Source organism: Eimeria necatrix, genomic scaffold, assembly GCF_000499385.1.
Source record: "Eimeria necatrix Houghton genomic scaffold, Enh_scaff416, whole genome shotgun sequence".
Lineage (NCBI taxonomy): Eukaryota > Apicomplexa > Conoidasida > Eucoccidiorida > Eimeriidae > Eimeria > Eimeria necatrix.
In genome coordinates this window covers 10806-31272 of record NW_013654793.1, presented here as the reverse complement: position 1 = coordinate 31272, position 20467 = coordinate 10806, and the positions used below count along the sequence as shown (strand labels likewise).

At 56.1% G+C, this 20467-nt stretch overlaps 5 protein-coding genes across 5 annotated transcripts in view; 3 read left to right on the top strand and 2 right to left on the bottom strand.

The window, feature by feature from the left end:
• On the bottom strand, positions 1 to 1337 carry ENH_00052250 (hypothetical protein, conserved; the record flags this gene model as incomplete). The annotated part of the gene is made up of 1 exon (XM_013583671.1): positions 1 to 1337. A coding segment is annotated over one exon (1337 nt), but the record flags the coding sequence as incomplete, so codon positions are not given.
• A 2867-nt stretch (positions 1338 to 4204) lies between these two features.
• On the top strand, positions 4205 to 6231 carry ENH_00052240 (hypothetical protein, conserved; the record flags this gene model as incomplete). The annotated part of the gene is made up of 3 exons (XM_013583670.1): positions 4205 to 4550; positions 4860 to 5104; positions 5731 to 6231. 3 exons carry the CDS (start codon positions 4205 to 4207, stop codon positions 6229 to 6231), a joined length of 1092 nt encoding a protein of 363 aa, XP_013439124.1.
• Positions 6232 to 9155: 2924 nt separating this feature from the next.
• ENH_00052230 (STE kinase, putative) lies at positions 9156 to 14371 on the top strand (the record flags this gene model as incomplete). The annotated part of the gene is made up of 5 exons (XM_013583669.1): positions 9156 to 12343; positions 12672 to 12835; positions 13407 to 13690; positions 13968 to 14080; positions 14284 to 14371. 5 exons carry the CDS (start codon positions 9156 to 9158, stop codon positions 14369 to 14371), a joined length of 3837 nt encoding a protein of 1278 aa, XP_013439123.1.
• A 1032-nt stretch (positions 14372 to 15403) lies between these two features.
• Positions 15404 to 17642, bottom strand: ENH_00052220 (hypothetical protein; the record flags this gene model as incomplete). Its single annotated transcript, XM_013583668.1, has 2 exons — positions 15404 to 15987; positions 17165 to 17642. 2 exons carry the CDS (start codon positions 17640 to 17642, stop codon positions 15404 to 15406), a joined length of 1062 nt encoding a protein of 353 aa, XP_013439122.1.
• A 220-nt stretch (positions 17643 to 17862) lies between these two features.
• Positions 17863 to 20467, top strand: part of ENH_00052210 (hypothetical protein, conserved) — a gene marked incomplete at both ends in the record, with an annotated part of 3920 nt that continues 1315 nt past the window's right edge. The window contains one exon of the mRNA XM_013583667.1: positions 17863 to 20350. Within this exon, the coding sequence (XP_013439121.1) occupies positions 17863 to 20350 (2488 nt within the window). The remainder of the gene's footprint in view (positions 20351 to 20467) is intronic.

Here is a 20467-nt window from a genome sequence, read left to right as displayed (position 1 = left end):
GGGGGGCCCCCCGGGGCCCCCCCTGCATGCTGGGCCCTGGGGGCCCCCCGGGGGGCCCCCGAGGCCCCCGGGCCCTCCTCCGCGGCGGGGCCCGCTGCAGCGGCGGGGGCCCCCGGGGGCCCCCCGGGGCCCCCCGGGCCGCCCAGGGGCCCCCCGGGGCCCCCGGAAGCCGCCAGGGGCCCCCCCGGGGCCCCCGGGGCCCCCGGGGCCCCCTGGGGGCCCCCCGGGGCCCCCGCTGCAGCGGGAGCGTCGAGCTGCTGCAGCAGCAGCAGCTTGGCGCGGGCCGCGAGGGCATCGGCGTCAGCCTTGAGCAAAGACAGGCGGGGAAGGTGGCAGCAGGAAGTTTGCTGCTGCGCCAAAAAGAGCCTGGAGTGTTCGTACACCCGAAGGGCCCCCAGGGGGTCGGGGGCCCCCAAGTGCTGCCGCAGCAAATGGGGAAGAGTGGCGAGGGTTTGGAGCTGCTGAATGAGCTGCCTAAATGCGACTAAGTCCTCAATTGCTGCAGCCCGCTGCTGCAGCGTGGCGAGGACTTTGCTGCTGCTGCACTCGACGCGGGCCACTTTTGCTGCTAGCTGCTGCAGCAGCAACTCGAGGGCCCCCAGGGCCCCCCGCACGCGCCCCACAGCTTCTGTGGCACTCAAAAACTTGGAGTAGTTTTCGTAAACTAAAGTTTGCATTTCTCGCTCGAGAGTTTTGCTGCTGCTCTCCAGCTCCTGCTGCAGCCGCAGCAGCTGCTGCAGCGAGCACTGCTGCAGCGCAGCAGCAAAAAAGGCCTGCATGTTGAACTCCGCAGACCCCAGGTCCAGCGCTGCTGCTTCCAGCTGCTCCCCCCTTGCTGCTGCTGCTGCTGCTGCTGCTGCTGCCACGCTGCTCGCCACGCTCCCGGGGGCCCCCGCCCCGCACCCCCCGCCAGCAGCAGCAGCAGCAGCAGCAGACTGCTGCAGGTACGGGATCTCCTGCAGCAGCTGCAGCGCCGTCTTCACTGCGCTCCCCGCGCCCGCTGCTGCTGCTGCTGCTGCTGCGCCAAGCCGCTGCTGCTGCGGCTCCCTCTCGGCGCCCTTCTTCGCGCCCTCAGCCGACGCCGCTCCCCCGGCGCCTCCTGCTGCTGCTGCGCCCGCTGCTGCTGCTGCTGCTGCTGCTGCTGCTGCTCCCGCCCGGTCCTCAGCAGCAGACTCCGCCACTTCCGACTCCTCCAATTCGTAATACAGATGCAGCATTTGCTCTACGCGGCTGCGGGGGCGGCCCGCCGCGGAAGCTGCTGCTGCTGGGGAGGCCCCTGGCGCCGCGGACTCCGCCGGGGGGCCGTTGGGGGCCCCCCGAGCTGCGCCGGAGGCCATGGTGAGGCCTTTTGAAGAAGTTTTGATGAATTAAATGGCATTTAGTTCTTTAAACTTGAAAAGGAGAAGAGCTGGAGGGCTTCAGCGGCGCCAGAGCTGCGGCGACTCACCCCCCGTGGCCTGGAGTGGCGAGCCGCCTGCCCGCTGCAGCGCAGCAGCGACTTTGCTGCGGCTTATAAATGGATTTTAAACTCCACTTTAATGCATTTAAGCTTTTAAATGCATTTAATTGGGGAGCTGTGCATGCGCGGCGCACCAAAGCCGAAGTTTCCCTCTCGGCGCATTCAGCTCCTCCCTGAATAGTCGGTGGCAGCCCCAGTCCGCGATCCCAGCGCCTTGCCCGCTTAAAACTGCAAATTGTTTATTTTTTTGGATATTTTTGACTAAATTTGCTCAAAATTTTGGCCAAATTCGCCCAAAGATTCTCTCTTAGGGGGTAATCGGAGTTGCTGCACGCGGGGAACTCGCTGCGCTGCCGAGCACTCGCGCAGGGTCTCACCCCACAGCAGCAGCGCCGAACGGAAAGCAGAATTCCAATTTCTGATTTTAAATATTTTAAATTCAAACTTTTTATTTGCTGTCTTTGCAGTTGGAAGGAACGTCAAGCCGCGCTTACCTGCAGTTCCACTCCTCGGATTCGCCGCAGCTCGTCTCGCAAGAGGCGATCTGCACAGCCGCGATGCAGCTTTCTTTCCACTTAGCAGCATTTAAATTGCAATTAATCTCAAATATTATTATTTATAACGTTGATCTTGAGGAATTTAATTGCTGTTTCCACTTGTTTATTCACCAGACACCGCAGGAGCTCTTCAGTTCAAGTTTTTGCTGCTGCACCCGCAGCTCCGTTTTCAGCTCTTGCTGCAGCAGCAGCAGCAGCAGCAGCAACGCGGCATTGAATTCAGCAAAACGACGCAGTCCAAAGGGAAGAGATAGGTCTAATTGTTTTAGAAATTCAAAAGCTCATAAATAAATAAAAGTATCTGCTTTGGATTCCGATTCATCACACAGCCTTGGGCGAAACTTTGTCCAAAATTCAAAATCAATCGCACAGCAGCTTCAGCTGTTCTTGCTGCTGCGGAGTCCCTTTTGCTGCTGCAGCAAAAGGAAAGGAGAAACAAGAAAGTTAGGAAGCAAATGGAAATAAATAAATAAATGCCAAAAAGACTTCAAGTGGTGAAGAGCTTGCTGCAGCGCTTTTCGTTTGCCCAGACGCTGCTGGAAGTGTCTTTACACTGGAGATTAAAAAGGGATTTTATTCATTTATTCCAATTTAAAGAAGCAATTTACTTCTTTAAATTAAAGTAAATGAAGCACTTAACTTGTTTTTGGGTCTTTGCATCTGGCGAGCTTAAAAGAAGTGCAGCCGAAATGGTTGCATGCAGAACGAATCCAATTTGCATGCATGGGAGACTCAAACCCTAAACCCTAAACCCTAAACCCTACCCTTTGTCTCAAAGGGAAAGAGTTCAGTTTGCATGCGTGAGAGCCTAAAACCCTAAACCCTAAACCCTGAACACTAAACTTTGGCCGAAACACAAAAAATTCAAGTTGCATGCAAGAGAGCCTACAGCCCTGAAACATACACCCTAAACCCTAAACCCTAAACCCTAAACCCTAAACACTAAACCCTCAAGTTTGGGCGAAGCAGACCGAATTCAACTTGCATGCATCAGAGCCTTCCCCTGTGTCTGTCTTATGAGGGCATCAGAATGGAAACTAAACAGTTTAAAACTCTTTAAAGATTTACTTTAAATAATAAAACACTTTTAATTAATTTATTTTAAATAATAAAACACTTTTAATTATTTATTTTGACTTATTTGGCCTCGGGAAACTTTGCTGTTCAAATTTGAAGTTATATTTCCCGCTGCAGCAGACGGCGGAAAGCAGCTTCCTGCAGGCGGGCCAATGCATGCAGGAAGTCTAAAAGATTCTTTTTCAAATAAATTCCTTTTAATTAATATTAATTATTTATTTATAATAATTAATTATTAATTAAAATGAATTTATTATTTATTCAAAAGTCCATTTTGACAAAAGAGCTACACAGCCACTCACCGTGGCTGTTTAGTCTAGGGGTATGATTCTCGCTTCGGGTGCGAGAGGTCCCGGGTTCGAATCCCGGAACAGCCCGTCTTGCGTTTTTTGTTTCATTTTTGAGCCACTTTTGAACCACTGGGACTATTTTTGCAGCTTTTTACTATTTTAGAGGATTTAAAGTAGAAAAATGCAGAAAATTGGCTGCAATTCCCGCAGAAAATGGCAGAATTTGAGCCGCCGCCGGGCCTCTAGTGCAGCATCCACTGGACCACTGGCGGAATACGGGGCCACGCCGCCGCTTTTTTGCGGGAATTTCGTCGCTGAATTATTTAAAACATTTTCTGTTTTGAAATTATTAGAAGGAAATGCGAAATTCGAATTTAAAAGGCGTGCAGCGACAGCAGAAGGCAGAGAAGGCAGCAGCGAGGAAGCAGTGATCGCCGCCGACTGGGGCTGCCGGGGCTGGTGGGGATTTCCAATTAAGACAACAGGATTTCGAAAAGTTTGCGTTTTAAAAAGTCTTTTGCCTTTTTGCATTTAATTTTTTACTCGAATTCCACTTGCGGCTGGAGGTAGGCTTGCCTCGCGGTGGATGTACACCGGAGGGCGCTCGCGCTGCAGCAGCAGGAGTGGTTGGAAGTCACCTGCGTAGATCTCCAGAACTAAGAAACCTCGCGTCCCAGCTGAAGGCCAGCAGATTTAATTTATTCTTTTTGTTTTTTTTGACTCATAAGGAGAGCTTTCACGCCTCGTTTGCTGCCCCCGTCGCAGCCAAACGCAGCAGAACCCGCTGTGCAAGTTTTCAGATTCCCGCAGATTTCGCCACCATGGCCGTTGCTGAGGGCGACAGCAGCGCAGCAGGCGGGCAGAGCCCCACAGTGGCGCTGCGTCCGGCCTCTTCGCGGGCGGAGAGCAGCAGCAGCAGCAGCAGCAGCAGCAGCAGCAGCGGGGCGGGGAAGCCGACGCAGCAGCAGCGCGTGTGCCAGCTGCTGCTCGAGCGCCACGGCAGCCGCGTCGTGCAGCTGCTGCTGCACAGCCAAGAAGGCAAAAAGCTGCTAAGGGCCTTTTTGGCTTTTGCCCTTCGCCCTGCAGAACAAGGCGGGGGCAACTTCTTGCTGCGGCTGGCGGAGAAGGAGCCCCTGCTGCTGATGCCCGTGCTGCTGCGCAAGTCCAGTGAGCCAGCAGCAGCAGCAGCAGCAGCAGCAGCAGCAGCAGCAGCAGCACCAGCACCAGCAGCAGCAGCAGCCGCAGCAGCAGCAGCAGCAGTCCGGGTGTACGTACACCGGGCGTGCTGCAGCAGCAGGCGAGGGCGCTCAGATGACGCTGCATTTATATTTATTTATATTTATTTATATTTATTTATATTTATTTATATTTATTTGTATTTATTTTTGCGACGGATTTGAACAAATGCTGCATTTCTTTTGATAAATCTTTGCATGCAAAGAACTGCAATTAATCTTTTGCTGCTGCTCTTCGCAGGCAACCCCGAAGTGGCCAAAGGCCTCGCAGCTTGCTTCCTCAAGGGCCTCTCTTTTGCTGCTGCTGCTGAAGTGCTGCCAGTTGCTGCAGCATTTGCTGAAGCTGTTTTGGAAATGGTCAAAGAGGAAACAGAAGCAGCAGCAAAAGAGGCCCCTCACGCTGCTGCTGCTGCTGCTGCTGCTGCTGCTGATCCTGCTGCTGCTGCTGCTAGCGATAAGCGCGCCGACGGCGAGGGCCAGGACGAGGTGGGCGCTGCTGCTGCGCTGCTGCTGCTGCGCTGCTGCTGTGCTGCTGCTGCGCTGCTGCTGCTGCGCTGCTGCTGTGCTGCTGCTGCGCTGCTGCTGTGCTGCTGCTGCGCTGCTGCTGCAGTTTCTTTTGTTTTATTTATTTCTGCATTAAATCTATTCAAGACTTCTTTGAATAAATTAAATCCCAATTATCAATTTCATTTAATTCAACTTAAGAAATGCTTATTAATTCTTCATTTAATTTCTTAATTTGATTTATCTGCTGCTTCTATGCAGTTCTTCAAATCTTTTTTATTTTTAAAATCCTTTTTATTTTTAAATCTTTTTTTTAATCATTTTTATTCTTTAAATCTCTCTTTTAATTTATTTCAAAGTTTTAAATTAAGTGGCCTTTGGCCTTTTGCTTTTAAAATGGCATTTAGAAGCTTCAAGAAAAGCGCTGAAGCAGCAGCACAGCTGCGTCGTGCTGCAGCAGCAGCAGCAGCTGCAGCAGCAGCAGCAGCAGCAGCAGACTACGCAGAAGCAGCAAAAGTGTGGGTGTGTAGTGCATAAACCATTATCAATATTTGCCTTTTTAGGCTTTTGAGTTTTATTTGAAATTTATTTTTTAATTTGCTGCTCAGAGTTTGCTGAGGCGGCCTTCGCGGGTGCAGGAGCTGATACGGGAGCAGCAGCGCCGCTGCAAGCAGCAGCAGCAGCAGCAGCAGCAGGAGCAGCAGCAGCAGCTGCTGCGCCACCGCAGCAGCACGGCCGACTTGGCAGCAGCTGCGCAGGGCCCCAGAGCCCTTCACGAGAAGCTCATAATCGAGGCCATCATATTTGCTGCCAGCGAAAACGCAACAGCAGCAACAGCAACAACAGCAGCAGCAGCAGCAGCAGCAGCAGCAGCAGCAGCAGAGGCGCAGAAACTCTGCGAACAGCTCGTTGAATTCGCCCCAGCAGTTCTCACTCGAGTTATTCAAATTGAAGTCTCCAGGACTCAAGCAGAACAAGCAGCAGGGGCGCAGGCTGCGCAGTCTACGGGGGAAGACAGCCAGCACAGCAGCAGCAGCAGCAGCAGCAGCAGCAGCAGCAGCAGCAGCAGCAGCGGCAGCGGCAGCAGCGGCGGCGCCAACAACAACTGAGGCAGCAGCAGCAACAAGAGCAGCAACAGGAGAAGAGTCTGCGACAGAAGGAGCAGCAGAAGCAGCAGCAGGGCAGCAGCAGGGAGTGGGGCTGGAGAAGGCTGGGGAGCAGCTGCGCGTGCACAGTATTGTTTGTCTTGCTGCAGCAGCAGCTGCAGCAGCAGCTGCAGCCAGACCTTTGTTTTGTTTATTTTGAGTTTTTTATTGATAAATAAATAAAAAAGAATAAATCCATCTGAGATTCTCAAGAGCTTGCTGCTGCTGCTGCTGCTTCGCCACTTCGGGCCTCCCGCTGCTCCCAGGGAAGTGGATCTTATTTGCATTTCCCGTTTTCGTTTCTTCAGCAGCTGCAGCAGCAGCAGCAGCAGCAGCAGCAGCAGCAGTTTTAAGACCCCCGAATTGTTGCAAATGCAAAAAAAGAATTCCAAAGAGGTTTTTGCTCTTCAAATGCCACGGGAAATGCGCCAAGTGCTGCTCGGATCTGCTGCAGTCGAGAAGACAGAGGGGGAAAGCTGCTTCTTTTTAGGTGATCAGCAACTTTCTTTTCCTCTTTTTCTTTTTCTTGCTGCTGCTGCGTTTTGCTGCTTCACTTGGAGTGAGCTGCAGCGCTGCAGCTGCAAAAACTTCAAACGGAAAGCAAATTCAACAAATTTGAACGAAGGCGAAACGGGGGGTTCTGCTCGATCTTGAATTCAAGTTCGAGAGTGCACAAACTCAGTTATTATATTTATTTAAAAACAGTTTTTAAATAAATATAATAACTTCTATAGAGCCACTGGAAAGCAGTGAAGTCTAGCTGAACGTGCATGCAGAATATTCAAGAAAAGATGAATTGCCAAGACACATTTAGTGAGATGAAGCGCAGCAGCATTAATTTATGCAACGAAATAAACTTGAAGAGTCCTCTTTACATTTATTTTGTTGTTTTGCATCTTTTTCAATTGAAAGTCTGGCTTGGCTGCCCCGGACTTAGCACAAGAATGAGTTCAAGAACAAATTCTGGCTGCTTTGCCTTCGTTTCTGCGGCCCTCGCTGAGCAAAAGATCAAATTCAAAAGCAAATTCAAAAGTGTTTTCAATTCTGAAGTCTTTTTAGAGATTTCTGCTGCTGCAGCGGCACTCGCCTGCAGCAAAAGCTGAACGAGCGTTGCTGCAAGTTCTCCGAGCTGATCTCTTGAACTGGAAGATCTTTTGTTCCATTTAAAGGCCAAAAAGGCCCAATGGCTTTTATATTTGCTGCCTTTCTTCAACAGAGGCACTGTTCTGCTGCTGCTGCTTCAGCAGCAGCTGCAAGAACTTCCATCAGCAGCAATTACTGCTTCAGCAGCAGCTGCAAGAACTTCCATTAGCAGCACTTGCTGCTTCAGCAGCAGCTGCAAGATCTTCCATCAGCAGCAATTATTTTCGAAGTCAGGAGGCCCCTGCGGGTTTCTCTCAACGAGTTGGGTCTATTTAGCAGCAGCAGGACTTCGTGGGATTCTGTGAAACTCCGAAGTTCGAATTTGTCTTTCGTGTCGCCTACAGAGCTTTCGGAGTGCTTCGAGGGAGTTTACTGGCCTTAAACTTGCAAATATATTTCCAGAAAATGCAAATATTTATAAACAGCACTGAAATAGAGGCTCTAGCCAGGGCTGGAGAGGTGGGAAGCTCCTCTTTCCACTTTTTCTATGGGGCCCCCTGCTGCAGTTTTGGCAGCCAAGAAGTGCTAAGGAGCTTTTAAGGGCTTTATTTGTGAAAGCTGCAGCCAGGAAATAATGAATTAATTCAGAAGAAGGGCCTGAGTGGAAAGAATTGAATAATTGGTGCAGCTGCGCCTGCCCGCAGGAGCTCGCGCGAATAGCTGGCGACTGCTGCCCCTCGTTTTGCTTCTTTTTGCATGCAGAACACTTCAAAAAAACAAACACTAACTGGCCTTCGCGTCTCGGCCTGTTTTCCAGGATAATTCGCGAAGTTCTGCTGCAGCAGTTTTGCTTCCGCCGGCAGATGCAAGCCGCGAGAAGCACAAGTGCTGCTGCGCGCAGCGCAGTGTCTTTCCCGTATCTCGCGGCTATTGATTAGGCTTTTCGAATTCGCCACAAACTTGGAAAGCCAAGCCTTTCGTTTGTGCGGGCTCCGCAGCGCGTTTGGCAGAGCCAGTGGATCTGCAGTGCAACTTGCCTGCCGCCTGTCAGATTAAGCCCGCAAAAGGGTTTATCTCTTTCCCTTTCTTCAGCAAAGCAGAAATGGAATTGTTGCGGGGAAAAACTCCGAAGAAAAGGAGCAAAAAAGGGGCGCCAAGCGCAGTGTCGACGGGCGCAGGCGGCTTTCCACATCGGGAGTGTGCGGCGCCGGCTGTTCTGTGCTTCCCCGAGGCACCACTTTTCCTGACCTTCTGCGAAGGAAAATAAATTCCTTCTGAATAAAGTGGGGCTTTTCGGGGCTTCCCTGGAGGCTTCTGTTTGCGGAATCCGCGAAAGCTGTGCACGCGACCGCGCGGCTGTCGCCAGCGGCCCACGGGGAGCAAAGATGGGAAGCCTCGACCATCTCTTGCATGCTGGTGACTGGCGATCAAGTTTTCTTTTGAATTGCTTCGATTTAATCCGCGAATTCTGTTCTTGGCGGCGCCGCGGAGGGCTGGACTGCCGCGGATTTCAGCTGCTGCAGCTTACCACGGAAAGCTGAACAAGCCCGCCGCGGCTGCGTTTCGGGCCCCCTGCGTTCGACTGGCCGGTTTCCGAGTTTGTTTGGCATTTATTTCTCCAACGCAAATGCCAAAAGAGGCGAATTAAAGCCGCTGATCCCGCAGGTTGCATGTTGAATATGCTGGCTGCGCGCAGGAGCCCAGCCTTGCTGCGCGGTTGCTGCCAAGCCGCCCGGATGCTGCAGCTCTCCGCAGCCCCCTGCTGGCTTTCCGATGTTGGAGACTGAAGATCTCTTCAAAAAGAAATGGACTTCTTCAAAAGGGGGCCCCCGGGGGCCCCCAGCAGCGCCGGCGGCCGCTCCGCTTCCGCCGGCGCCTTCCGCCCGCCCCGCCCGCTGCTGCGCAGCTCCAGCTCTCCCCTGGAGGGCTTTGAGTCTCTGCAGCAGCAGGCGAGCGTTTGCTGCGCTGATCAAGCAGCAGCAGCAGCAGCAGCAGCAGCAGCAGCGGCAGCAACGCCCCTCTTCTACTCCCTCGAGGCCTCTCCCGCCGCTAGCTGGGAAGCTCAGCCTGCTGCTGCTGCTGCTGCTGCAGCACGTTTGTCTTCGCCTCTAGACAGCTACATTCTGCACCCGGTGGCCTCCAGCCCTGCGGAGTTCAGTTCGGAGAGGCCCCGCAGCAGCTCCCCTGCTGCTGCTGCTGCTGCTGCTGCTGCTGCTGCTGATGATGCAGCAACGGCGAGGGGCCAGTCAGCGCCTGAGACCTGCTGCGCCACCGATGCTTCCAGCAGCAAACTACAAGTCGCTGCCCCCTTCAGCGACATCCAACAGCAGCAGAAGCAGCAGCAGAAGCAGCAACAGCAGCAGCAGCAGCAGCAGCAGCAAGGTGGCCCTGTGCTTGTCCGCTGCACTTCAGGGCCCATTAGCCACTCAAGAAGCCCCTCAACAGAGCATTTGTCTCTTTCCCGCGAAGCAGCAGCAACTGCAGCAGACGCAGCAGCAACTGCAGCAGCTGCTGCAGCAGCAGCTGGTGCTGCAGCAGGTGCTGCTTCGGGCTACGCCCACCAAGAAGCAGCGCAGCAGCTGGGCTTTTGGGGGCCTAAACAGGACTTATCCGCAGCTATTCATGCCCATCATTCGCTGCAGCAGCAGCAGCAGCAGCAGCAGCTGCAGCAGCAGCAGCAGCAGCAGCAAGAGGCATCCCCTTCCTCTCTAGCCTGTCGCATGCGGCTTGAAGCCAGCCGGCCGCCTCGGGCCTTTCAGCGGGCCGCTTGGGCCTCCTTGTCTCGCTCAGAGTCAGCTGAAGAAGGTTTTGCTGCTGCTGCTGCTGCTGCTGCTGCTGCTGGGGGCGGCAGCAGCAGCAGCAGCAGAAGCAACAGCAACTCCCCTCGCAGCGTCCGCGCGGCTCACCTGTCGCTGCCCACAATGCCCCCCGTGCCCCCCCCAGAGGGGCCCCCCGGGGGGCCCCCCGGGGGGCCCCCCGGGGGCCCCCCAGGGGCCCCCTTGGGGCCCCGAGTGACCTCAAGAGTGGGTCTAAAGTGCCGGCAGCAGCTAAGCAGTTTGCTGCGCTCTGTGTCTTCCCCAGCTTTGGCCTTCAGTGGGCCTTCTCAGGCGGAGAAGGGCTGGCGAGGGGGGGGTGGTTCTGTGGCTTTTGCGGGCAAAGAAGCAGCAGCAGCAGCAGCAGCAGCAGCAGCAGCAGCAGCAGCAGCAGCAGGGGGGGGAGAGGGGGCAGTGGGGAGCCGCCGTGCCGCTGCGGCAGACTTCTCCGGCGCAGCCGCTGCAGCACCTGCTGCGGACGCCGCTGCAGCTGCTGCTGCTGCTGCTGCTGCTGCGGACGCTGGAGCAGCAAGCTTCAGCAGCAGCAGCAGCCGCAGCAGCAGCAGCGGGAGCTCGCTGCAGCAGGCGGGCGGTGGGCGCCGCCGGGCGTGGGGTGTACGTACAGCTGACACTTCTTCTTGGCATTCTTTTAATTCTTCTTCTCCAGTTTTTAACTTCAGCAGAATTTCAAGAAACTCTTTCCACCCGGGGGGCCCCCCGCAGCAGCAGCAGCAGCAGCAGCAGCAGCAAGGGGGGCCCCCCAGCTTCAGTTCGCTGCCGCTGAGCAGCAGCAGGCGCTGCTCCTCAGACGTCGACTCCGCAGCAGACACAGCAGCAGCAGCAACAGCAGCAGCAGCAGCGCCTGCTGCAGCTGCTGCTGCGCAGCAGCAAGACGGCTCCCGAAACGCAGAAGGGCCTGCTGCAGCAGCTGCTGCAGACGGCAGCAGCAGATCTCTTCCCGCTGCAGTTGACAAGGGCCCCAATGAGCTCTTCCGCAGGCCAGCAGCAGCAGCAGCAGCAGCAGCAGAAGCGGGGCCGGCAGCAGCAGCCTCGGGCGCCACCGCAGAAGCAGCAGCAGCAGCAGCAGCAGCAGCAGCAGCAGGGGGAGTTGAAATGGAAGGATTTGTGCAGGGAGTCCAGAGCTGCCTCTCCAGACTTATTAAAAACTTTCCTCCAGGTTATGAACTTCATAATGGATATGGGGCCCTTTCAGTACCCTCTTATTGGCTAGCTGAGGGCCCCTGGGGGCCCCCCCCGCTGCTGGGGGCCCCCGCAGCAAGCAGCAGCACCAGCGCGCCCGGCAGCTGGAGAGAGACTGCAGCAGCAGCACGCAGCAGCAGCAGCAGCAGCAGCAGCAGCAGCCAGCAAGCAGAGCCCGCCAGCAAGCCGGCAGGGCCAGATGCCGACGCTGCTGCTGCTGCTGCTGCTGCTGGTGCTGGGACGGCGGGGTCTGCTGCTGCGTCGTCTGTTGCTGCTGCGGGCTGCAGCAGGGAAGCAGCAGCAGCAGCAGCAGCAGCAGCAGCAGCAGCACGAAGACAGGAGTTGGGTCTGGATATTGTGTTTGCTTTAGATGCTGCGCCTTCGGAAACTTCTGCTGCTGCTGCTTCTTGCTTCTACTCTGTGGAAGCAGTTGTGGGCCGTGGGGCCCACGGCGCTGTCTTCCGGGCCAAGCGCTTCACCACCACGCAGCAGCAGCAGCAGCAGCAGCAGCAGCAGCAGCAGCAGCAGGAGTCGGCGTCAGGGTCTTCTGGCTGCGCCTCTGGCGCAGCAGCAGCAGCAGCTGCCGCCGCCGCAGCGCCGCCCCCCCTCCCCCCTGCCGCGGCCAACAGCAGCAGCAGCAGCAGCAGCAGCAGCAGCAGCAGCAGCAGCAGCAGCAGCAGCAGCGAGGAAGTGGAGGTGGAGGAGGACGAAGTGGCGCTGAAGATAATAGACCTGGACGGGGCGCTGCGGACGCAGTGTACAGACACCGCAGCGCGGCGCTGCTTGCTGCAGCAAATCCGCGCAGAAGCAAAACTGCTGCAGCAGCTGCAGCACGAAAACTTGCTGCAGTGCCACGAGGCCTTCCAGTGGCCTCCTTGCTTCTTCGTGATGGTCACTGAGTTCCTTCCGGGGGGTTCTTTGCGGCAGCTTTATAAGTCCGCGGGGCCCCTCCCGGAGACAGTCATTGCCGGAGTTCTCAAGTCCGCTGCTGCTGCTGCTGCTGCTGCTGCTGCTGCTGCTGCGAATGCTGCTGCGAATGATGCTGCTGCGGGATGCGCTGCAGCAGATGCGGCTGCTGGGCAGGGGAGGGGGGGTGCTGGGCTGATGCTGCTGCTGCGCCTGCAGCTGCTTACAGCCGACCTGCTGCTGCTGCTGCTGTGCTGCTGCTGCTGCTGCTGCTGCTGCTGCTGCTGCTGCTGAGTGGGCGCGTTGGCTGCTGGGGACTTGTTTTGGGGAGAAGTTTCGAGACTTGAGGGGACTGAAAGTCTGCTTGTGCTGCTGCTGCTGCTGCTGCTGCTGCTGCTGCAGAGATGTGGTGGCAGCTCTTGCGTATTTGCATTCTGCGGAATTCGACGAAGACGGAAACTGCAGCAAGCAGGTGTACATACACCGCGACGTGAAGGCCGCCAACATTTTGCTGACGGAGTCCGGCACTGCAAAGTTGATTGATTTTGGCATTTCCAAAGTCGGAGGTGATTTTATTTTTAATTTAATTCTTTTTTCTCTTTTTAAATCTCTTTCAGCGCTCAAAACCGCCAAATCCGCCGCCAAATTTTTTCTCTTTTTAAATCTCTTTCAGCGCTCAAAACCGCCAAATCCGCCGCCAATCTGCTGCTGCTGCAGCAGCAGCAGCAGCAGCAGCAGCTGCTGCTGCTGCTGCTGCTGCACTTGCAGACTTCGGTGAAACTGCGCTTTTCGAGTTTTGCTTTCTTTCAAAGTTACACTTATATATTTTATGTCCAAATGTAAATAAATAAAATGCCATTCAATTAATTGTTTTCATTTAAACTTTTAATTTGCAGCTTTTGTTTATTTCCTGAAATGCAGCAGCAGTTGGCGAAATTGAATTTTCAGAAATGCAAAAATAATTAAATTTCCACAAGTCCTTTTGGAGCTTCTTTTTTATCTTTTGTGCTTTTATGAGCTGCAAAAAATCCTCTTTTGAGCTGCAAAACATCCCCTTTCCTGCTGCTGCTGCTGCTGCTGCTGCTGCTGCTGCTGCTGCTGCTGCTGCTGCTGCTGCTGCTGCTTTTGCTGCTCCAGAATGGGACTCCGAGTTCGCGGGCACTCCGCAGTGGATGGCCCCGGAAGTGGCAGCTTTATTTTTTCGCCGAAGTTTCCGACAATTGGACTCCAAAGAAAAAAATGCCAAAGAGGAAATGGGGGCCCCCGGGGGCCCCCTAGGGGCCCCCGGGGGCCCCCTAGGGGCCCCCGGGGCCCCCGGGGGCCCCTATGGGCCCCCCGTGGACATTTGGTCTTTGGGCATTACTGCCTACGAACTCGCCATGGGCTGTTTGCCCTGGCCCAGCAAAATAAAACTGGAAAAGGTATTTTTAAAAGTTGAAATTTTTAAAAGTTGAAAAGAGTTTTGCTGCTTCTTCCGGTGTACGTACACCTCAGCGGGCCAACAGACTGTCCGGCCAGTGCCCTTCGAGCCCTCCTTTCAGTTTCCCCACTTGCGTCCCTTAATTCCTCTTTCCCCTGCTGCTGCTGCTGCTGCTGCTGCTGTTGCTGCTGCTGCTGCTGTTGCTGCTGCTGCTGCTGCTGCTGCTGCTGTTGTTGCTGCTGCTGCTGTTGTTGCTGCTGCTGCTGCTGCTGCTGCAGCTCATGCACATGATCGCCTACGGCCCGGCTCCGCGCATAAACTTGAACGAGGGATTTGAAAAGTCTTTTTGTTATTTTGTGGAAAAGTGTTTGCGAAAAAACGCCAAAGAGAGGTGGGTGTGGCGCGGCCGCGTTTTCAGGTGTCTGTACACCCCAGCGCTGCACACTGTTCGCGTGTTCTGATCCATTTGCTCTGTTTTGATTTTATTATTTTATTTTATTTTATTTTATTTTATTTTATTTTATTTTATTTTATTTTATTTTATTTTATTTTTTAAATTCAATTTAATAAGGTTTGAATTGGTTTTGTTTTTAGGGGAACTGCTGCTGAGCTGCTGAAGCACGACTTTCTGACGAGTGAGTTTCGCTTCCGGTGTCTGACCACTTCAAATTTTCAAATTTGAGTTTATTTTTGAATTAATTTTCGAATTTATTTTAAATTCTTTTTTATTTTTGAGTTTTATTTCCAATTTGCTTCCAAATTTGCCATTTTGGGATCTGTTTTGGCCGGAGGTTTTCTAATTTGAATTTCCCGCGTTTTCCCTCAAACCCTACTTCAGCGTTTTTGACGCACTTTTGGGACTTATAACTTCAAACTTTTCCCAAATAAACCATTTCTGAAAAGCTTTTCAAAAGCCCTTTAAAAGCCCTTCAAAAGTCCTTCAAAAGTCCTTCAAAAGTCCTTCAAAAGTGCTTTAAAAGTGCCTTAAAAGCTCCTCAAAAGTCCCTTTTTTGCTGCACTTAGCTTCTTTTGCATGCAAGTTTTTTGCTGCAGAGTTTGGCTCCAGCAAACGCCCCCAGTCGCATGCAGAGCTGCGGGAAGCTGTGGAGGCTTTTAACGGCAAGCGGCAGCGTGAGTTTTTTTTTATTTTTATTTTTATTTTTATTTTTATTTTTATTTCTTTTATTTCTTTTATTTCTTTTATTTCTTTTATTTCCTTTCCTTCTTTTTCTTTTTCTTTTCCGTTGGCTGCCTCTTCTTCTGCTGCTCCTTTTGCGCCTTTTGGGCTCGCGCCAGCAGTTTTCCTTCTGCAGCAGCGCTCCCGCTGCTGCTGCTGCTGCTGCTGCTGCTCAGTCTGCTGCTGCTGCTGCTGGTGCTCAGTCTGCTGCTGCTGCTGCTGGTGCTCAGTCTGCTGCTGCTGCTGCTGCTGCTCAGTCTTCTGCTGCTGCTGCTGCTGCTGCTCAGTCTGCTGCTGCTGGTGCACAGTCTGCTGCTGCTGCTGCTGGTGCTCAGTCTGCTGCTGCTGCTGGTGGTGCTCAGTCTGCTGCTGCTGCTGCTGATGCTGAGTCTGCTGCTGCTGCTGCTGCTGCTGAGTCTGCTGCTGCTGCTGCTGCTGCTGCTGCTCAGTCTGCTGCTGCTGCTGCTGCTGCTGCTGCTCAGTCTGCTGCTGCTGCTGCTGCTGCTGCTGCTCAGTCTGCTGCTGCTGTTGCTGCTGCTAAGTCTGCTGCTGCTGCTGCTGGTGCTCAGTCTGCTGCTGCTGCTGGTGCTCAGTCTGCTGCTGCTGCTGCTGCTGGTGCTCAGTCTGCTGCTGCTGCTGCTGCTGGTGCTCAGCCTGCTGCTGCTGCTGCTGCTGCTGCTCAGTCTGCTGCTGCTGCTGCTGCTGCTGGTGCTCAGTCTGCTGCTGCTGCTGCTGCTGCTGCTCAGTCTGCTGCTGCTGCTGCTGCTGCTGCTCAGTCTGCTGCTGCTGCTGCTGCTGCTGATGCTCAGTCTGCTGCTGCTGCTGCTGCTGCTGCTGGTGCTCAGTCTGCTGCTGCTGGTGCTCAGTCTGCTGCTGCTGCTGCTGCTGCTGAGTCTGCTGCTGCTGCTGCTGCTGCTGGTGCTCAGTCTGCTGCTGCTGCTGCTGCTGCTGCTCAGTCTGCTGCTGCTGCTGCTGCTGCTCAGTCTGCTGCTGCTGCTCAGTCTGCTGCTGCTGCTGGTGCTCAGTCTGCTGCTGCTGCTGCTGCTGCTGCTGCTCAGTCTGCTGCTGCTGCTGCTGGTGCTGCTGCTGCAGCCTCCGCTGCTGGTTCTCGGGCCCAAAGGCTGCACTTTAGGAGCCCCACGGCCGTTTGCTGCTGCTGCGCGTTGCTGCTGCTGTTCCTTTTGCTGCTGAGGGCCCTGCGCCCGCGCGGCGCTGCTGCTGCGCTGCTGCTGCTGCGTTGCTGCCTCTGCTGCTGCTGCAGCTGCGTTGCTGCTGCTGCTTGTTGTGTGTCTGCAGCCTCCGTGCTTTCGACAGTGGTGAAGTACTTCAACAGCTGGGGCAAAAGAGGGGCCAGCAGCAGCAGCAGCAGCAGCAGCAGCAGCAGCAGCAGCAGAGCCTCGCGGCGGCGGCTGCCAGCAGGCCGGCTGCAGCACTGGGGCTCTGGGGAGCCTGTGGGGGCCCCCCGGGGGGCCCCTTCAGGTCAGCAGCTTTTTAGTTTTTGTCTTTTGCTGCTGTTCGGTGCAGCAGCAGCAGCAGCAGCAGCAGCAGCTGCTGCTGCTGCTCTCCTTGCTGCTTTCCGGGGGCTGCTGCTGCTGCTGCTTCTGGCTTTTCTTGCTTCTCTGCTTTCGTGATGCTGCCGGAGACACGCTGAGTGTATTTGCAGCCTCGCTGCTGCTGCTGCTGCTGCTGCTGCTCAGTCTGCTGCTGCTACTGCCGATGCTGCTTAGTCTGCCGCTGCTACTGCTGCTGCTGCTCAGTCTGCTGCTGCTACTGCTCCTGCTCCTCAGTCTGCTGCTGCTGCTGCTGCTGCTGCTCAGTTTGCTGCCGCTGCTGCTGCTGCTGCTGCTCAGTCTGCTGCTGCTGCTGCTGCTGCTCAGTCAGCTGCTGCTGCTGCTGCTCAGTCTGCTGCTGCTGCTGCTGCTCAGTCTGCTACTGCTGCTGCTGCTCAGTCTGCTGCTGCTTCTGCTGCTGCTTAGTCTGCTGCTGCTTCTGCTGCTGCTCAGTCTGCTGCTGCTGCTACTCAGTCTGCTGCTGCTGCTGCTGTTGCTAGTCAGTTTGCTGCTTCTGCTGCTGCTCAGTCTGCTGCTGCTGCTGCTGATCAGTTTGCTGCTGCTGCTGCTACTCATCTAGTGCTGCTTCTGATAATGCTTAGTCTGCTGCTGCTTCTTCTGCTCAGTCTGTTGGTGCTGCTGCTGCTGCTGCTGCCCAGTCTGCTGCTGCTGCCCAGTCTGCTGCTGCTTTTGCTCAGTCTGCTGCTGCTGCTCTTCAGTCTGCTGCTGCTGCTCAGTCTGGTGCAACTGCTCAGTTTGCTGTTGCTGCTGCTGCTGCTGCCTAATCTGCTGCTGGTGCTCCGTCTGGTGCCTCTGCTGCTGCTGCTGCTGCTGCTGGTCAGTCTGCTGCTGCTGCTCCACAGTTTGCTCTTGCTTCTGGTGCTCAATCTGCTGCTGCTACCGCTGCTCACTCTGCTGCTGCTGCTGCTGCTCAGTCTGCTGTTGCTGCTACTATTAGTGCTGGTGCTGCTGCTGCTCAGTCTGCTGATGCTGCTGCTCAGTGTGTTGCTGCTAGTCAGTCTGCTGCTGCTGCTGCTACTCAGTCTGCTGCTGCTGTTCAGTCTGCTGTTGCTGCTGCTGCTGCTCGATCTGCTGCTGCTGCTGCCGCTCCGTCTGCTGCTGCTGCTGCTGCTGCTGCTGCTGCTGCTACGTTCACTGCAGCGGGCTGCTGCCGACTTGTCTGGACTTCTTTTTCTCCTCTGTTTCTGCGTTTTCTGTCTTGCCATTGTTAATTCAAATTGAATTAAAATTGATTTATAATTAAATAAAAAAGAAAATTAATTTTAATGCAAATGCCTCTTTAGTGGACTTGTGGGGCTTCCGCGGTGTGCACTTTGGGGTGTATGTACAGCTCGCGGCGGCAGCTTTCAGCACAAGTCCGCGGCCTCTTCCAGCAGTTCATTATTAGTTTGTGCAATTGAGAACACTTCCTCAGCCAGCAGCTCGATGTCGCAGCAGAACGAGCCCCTTGCTGCTGCTGCTGCTGCTGCAGCAGGTGCTGCAGCAGCTGCAGCAGCAGCTGCAGCACCTGCTGCAGACGCGCCCCAAGCCCTCCAGGCGGCGGCACACATGCACGCGCCCGCAGCCCCTGCGGACGCCCAGAAGGAGCAGCAGCAGCAGCAGCAGCGGCAGGACCAGCAGCAGCAGCAGCAGCAGCAGCAGCAGCAGCAGCAGCAGCAGCAGCAGCAGCCCCAAATTCATCAAGGATGGACTGTCTCGGCCCCGGGCAGTTCCGTAAGTTTCGAAGAGCTCGAATTTGCTGCTGTCGAAGCTGGCATTGCTGCGGCGGACAAATCAGCAGCAGAAGAAGGTCTCAGCAGAGCAGCAGCAGCAGCTGCTGCTGCTGCTCCCTCTGCTGCAGCAGCAGCAGCAGCAGCAGAAGCATCTGCAGACACCAAAGAGCAGGAGCCGGCGGAACCCCCCAGCCCGCCGAAGCCTTCCCGGTCCTTTTTCTCTTATTTGTTTTCTGCATTTCAAACAGCTAAATCTCCGCAGCAGGAAGATGTGTCTGCAGCAGCAGCAGCAGCAGCAGCAGCAGCAGACGGCGCTGGTGCTGCTGCTCCTTCCGCAGCAGCCGACGCTGTTGCTGCTGACGCTGCTGGTGCCGACGCTGGAGCCCCTCCCGCCGCAGCAGCTGCTGCTGCGACCGGTGCCGCAGCTCCTGCAGCAGCAGCAGCAGCAGCAGCAGCAACAGCAGCAGCAGCAGCTGCTGCTGCTGCTGCTGCTGCGAGCCCGCCTGGCTCCGTAGCAGCTTCAAGCCACCCCTCGCTCGCCCCGTCTGCCAGCGAGCTGAGCAGCGAGCGAAAGAAAAGGTCTGGAGTTCTGCAGGCCATGAGGTCCTCGCCTTCCTCGTCAGCAGCAGCAGCAGCAGCAGCAGCAGCAGCAGCAGCAGCAGCAGCAGCAGCAGCGGGGGGGGCGGAGCAGCCGCCGCTGTGGCGGCGGTTTCGCAAAACCCGCGAGCTGAGCCTCAGCAGAAAAATAAAAAATAAAGAAAGTCGAATGAGTTTGGCAAAAGGAGCTGACAGGTTTATGGGATTGCTGAAGCGGGTGGGGGTGGTGAGCGATGCTGCTGCTGCTGAAGCAGCAGCAGCAGCAGCAGCAGCAGCAGGGGCGGCCGCGGGCAGCAGCGGCAAAGGCAGGAGCAGCAGCTGCGGCAGCAGCAGAGCTGCCAGGGGCTCCCGCAGCAAAGCAGCAGCAGCAGCAGCAGCAGCAGCAGCAGAAGCTCGCAGCGAGGACTTCTCCCGGGGAATGAGGAGAAACAAATCGCTGGGGAATGGACTGACCAGTGGACCACTGGTCCACGCGGAGCCGGGAGGTCCGCTGCAGCAAGCAGCAGCAGCAGCAGCAGCAGCAGCAGCAGCAGCAGCAGCAGCAGACGCATGCAGCACTTCTTCGAAAGACTCCGCCGAGAAGGCAGCAGCAGAGCCCCTCCCAGCCCCAGCCCCTGGCGGTGAAGAAACACACGCAGCAGCAGCAGCAGCAGCAGCAGCAGCAGCAGCAGCAGCAGCAGCAGCAGCAGGGTACCCCGAGGGCTGGTTCCCCTCGCTGCAGAGTTTGGGGGGAAGTGCAGCAGCAGAGGAAGAAGGCACGGGAGTGCTGAGGTGTATGGACAGCTCGGCTGCAGCAACGGGCTCTGCTGCAGCGTCGCCGCGAGAAGCTCAGCAGCAGCAGCAGCAGCAGCAGCAGCAGCAGCCCGCAGCAGCAGCAGCAGCAGCAGACGGTGCGTCTGCAGACACGGTTGACTTCGCGTTCAAGGAGGAGGCAGCTAAGCAGCAGCAAAAAGAAAAAGACGCAGCAGCAGCAGCAGCAGCAGCAGCAGAAGCTGCTGAGGCAGAGCAGCAGAAAGGTTGGCTGGGAGGCCCTCAAGTGTACAGACGGCTGCTGGAAGGCATAGCGCAGCTCGCAGAGCAAGCGGGCATTCGTCGGCAGCAGCAGCAGCAGCAGCAGCAGCAGCAGCAGCAGGGCAGCAGCAGCAGCAGGGAGGAAGCAGCAACGCAGTCCGCCGAGACTCCCGGCGGGGCAGATCCGGCTGCAGCACAACAGCAGCAGGAAGCAGGAAGCCGCAGCAGCAGGGGGCCTCCCGAAGCCCCGCAGCTGCAGCAAGACAGCAGCAGCAGCAGCAGCAGCAGCAGCAGCACGCAGCTTTCTGGAGAGCCCCCGCAGCTTGTGGGGCCCCACGACAGCCGCCAACCCTTTGGAGACTCCAGGGGCTTCTCTAGCCCCGCAGGGGCCCCCTATGGGGCCCCCTATGGGGCCCCCTATGGGGCCCCCTATGGGGCCCCATACGGGGCCCCTTACGGGGCCCCTGGGGCCCCCGGGGCCTCGGGGGCCCCCGGGGCCCCTGGGGCCCCCGAGGCCTCGGGGGCCCCCAGCAGGGGCCCCTCTTCTCAGAGTAGCTGGTGGTGGAGTTTGCTTTCTCTCGAACAAAACAAAAGTTCGAAGGGAGGGGCCCGGGACCCCAGCGCCATAGCTGCCAGCTATTTATCTGAGGGGGGCCCCCCCGGGGGCCCCCCGGGGGGCCCCCCTGGGGGCCCCCCGGGGGGGGCCCCCG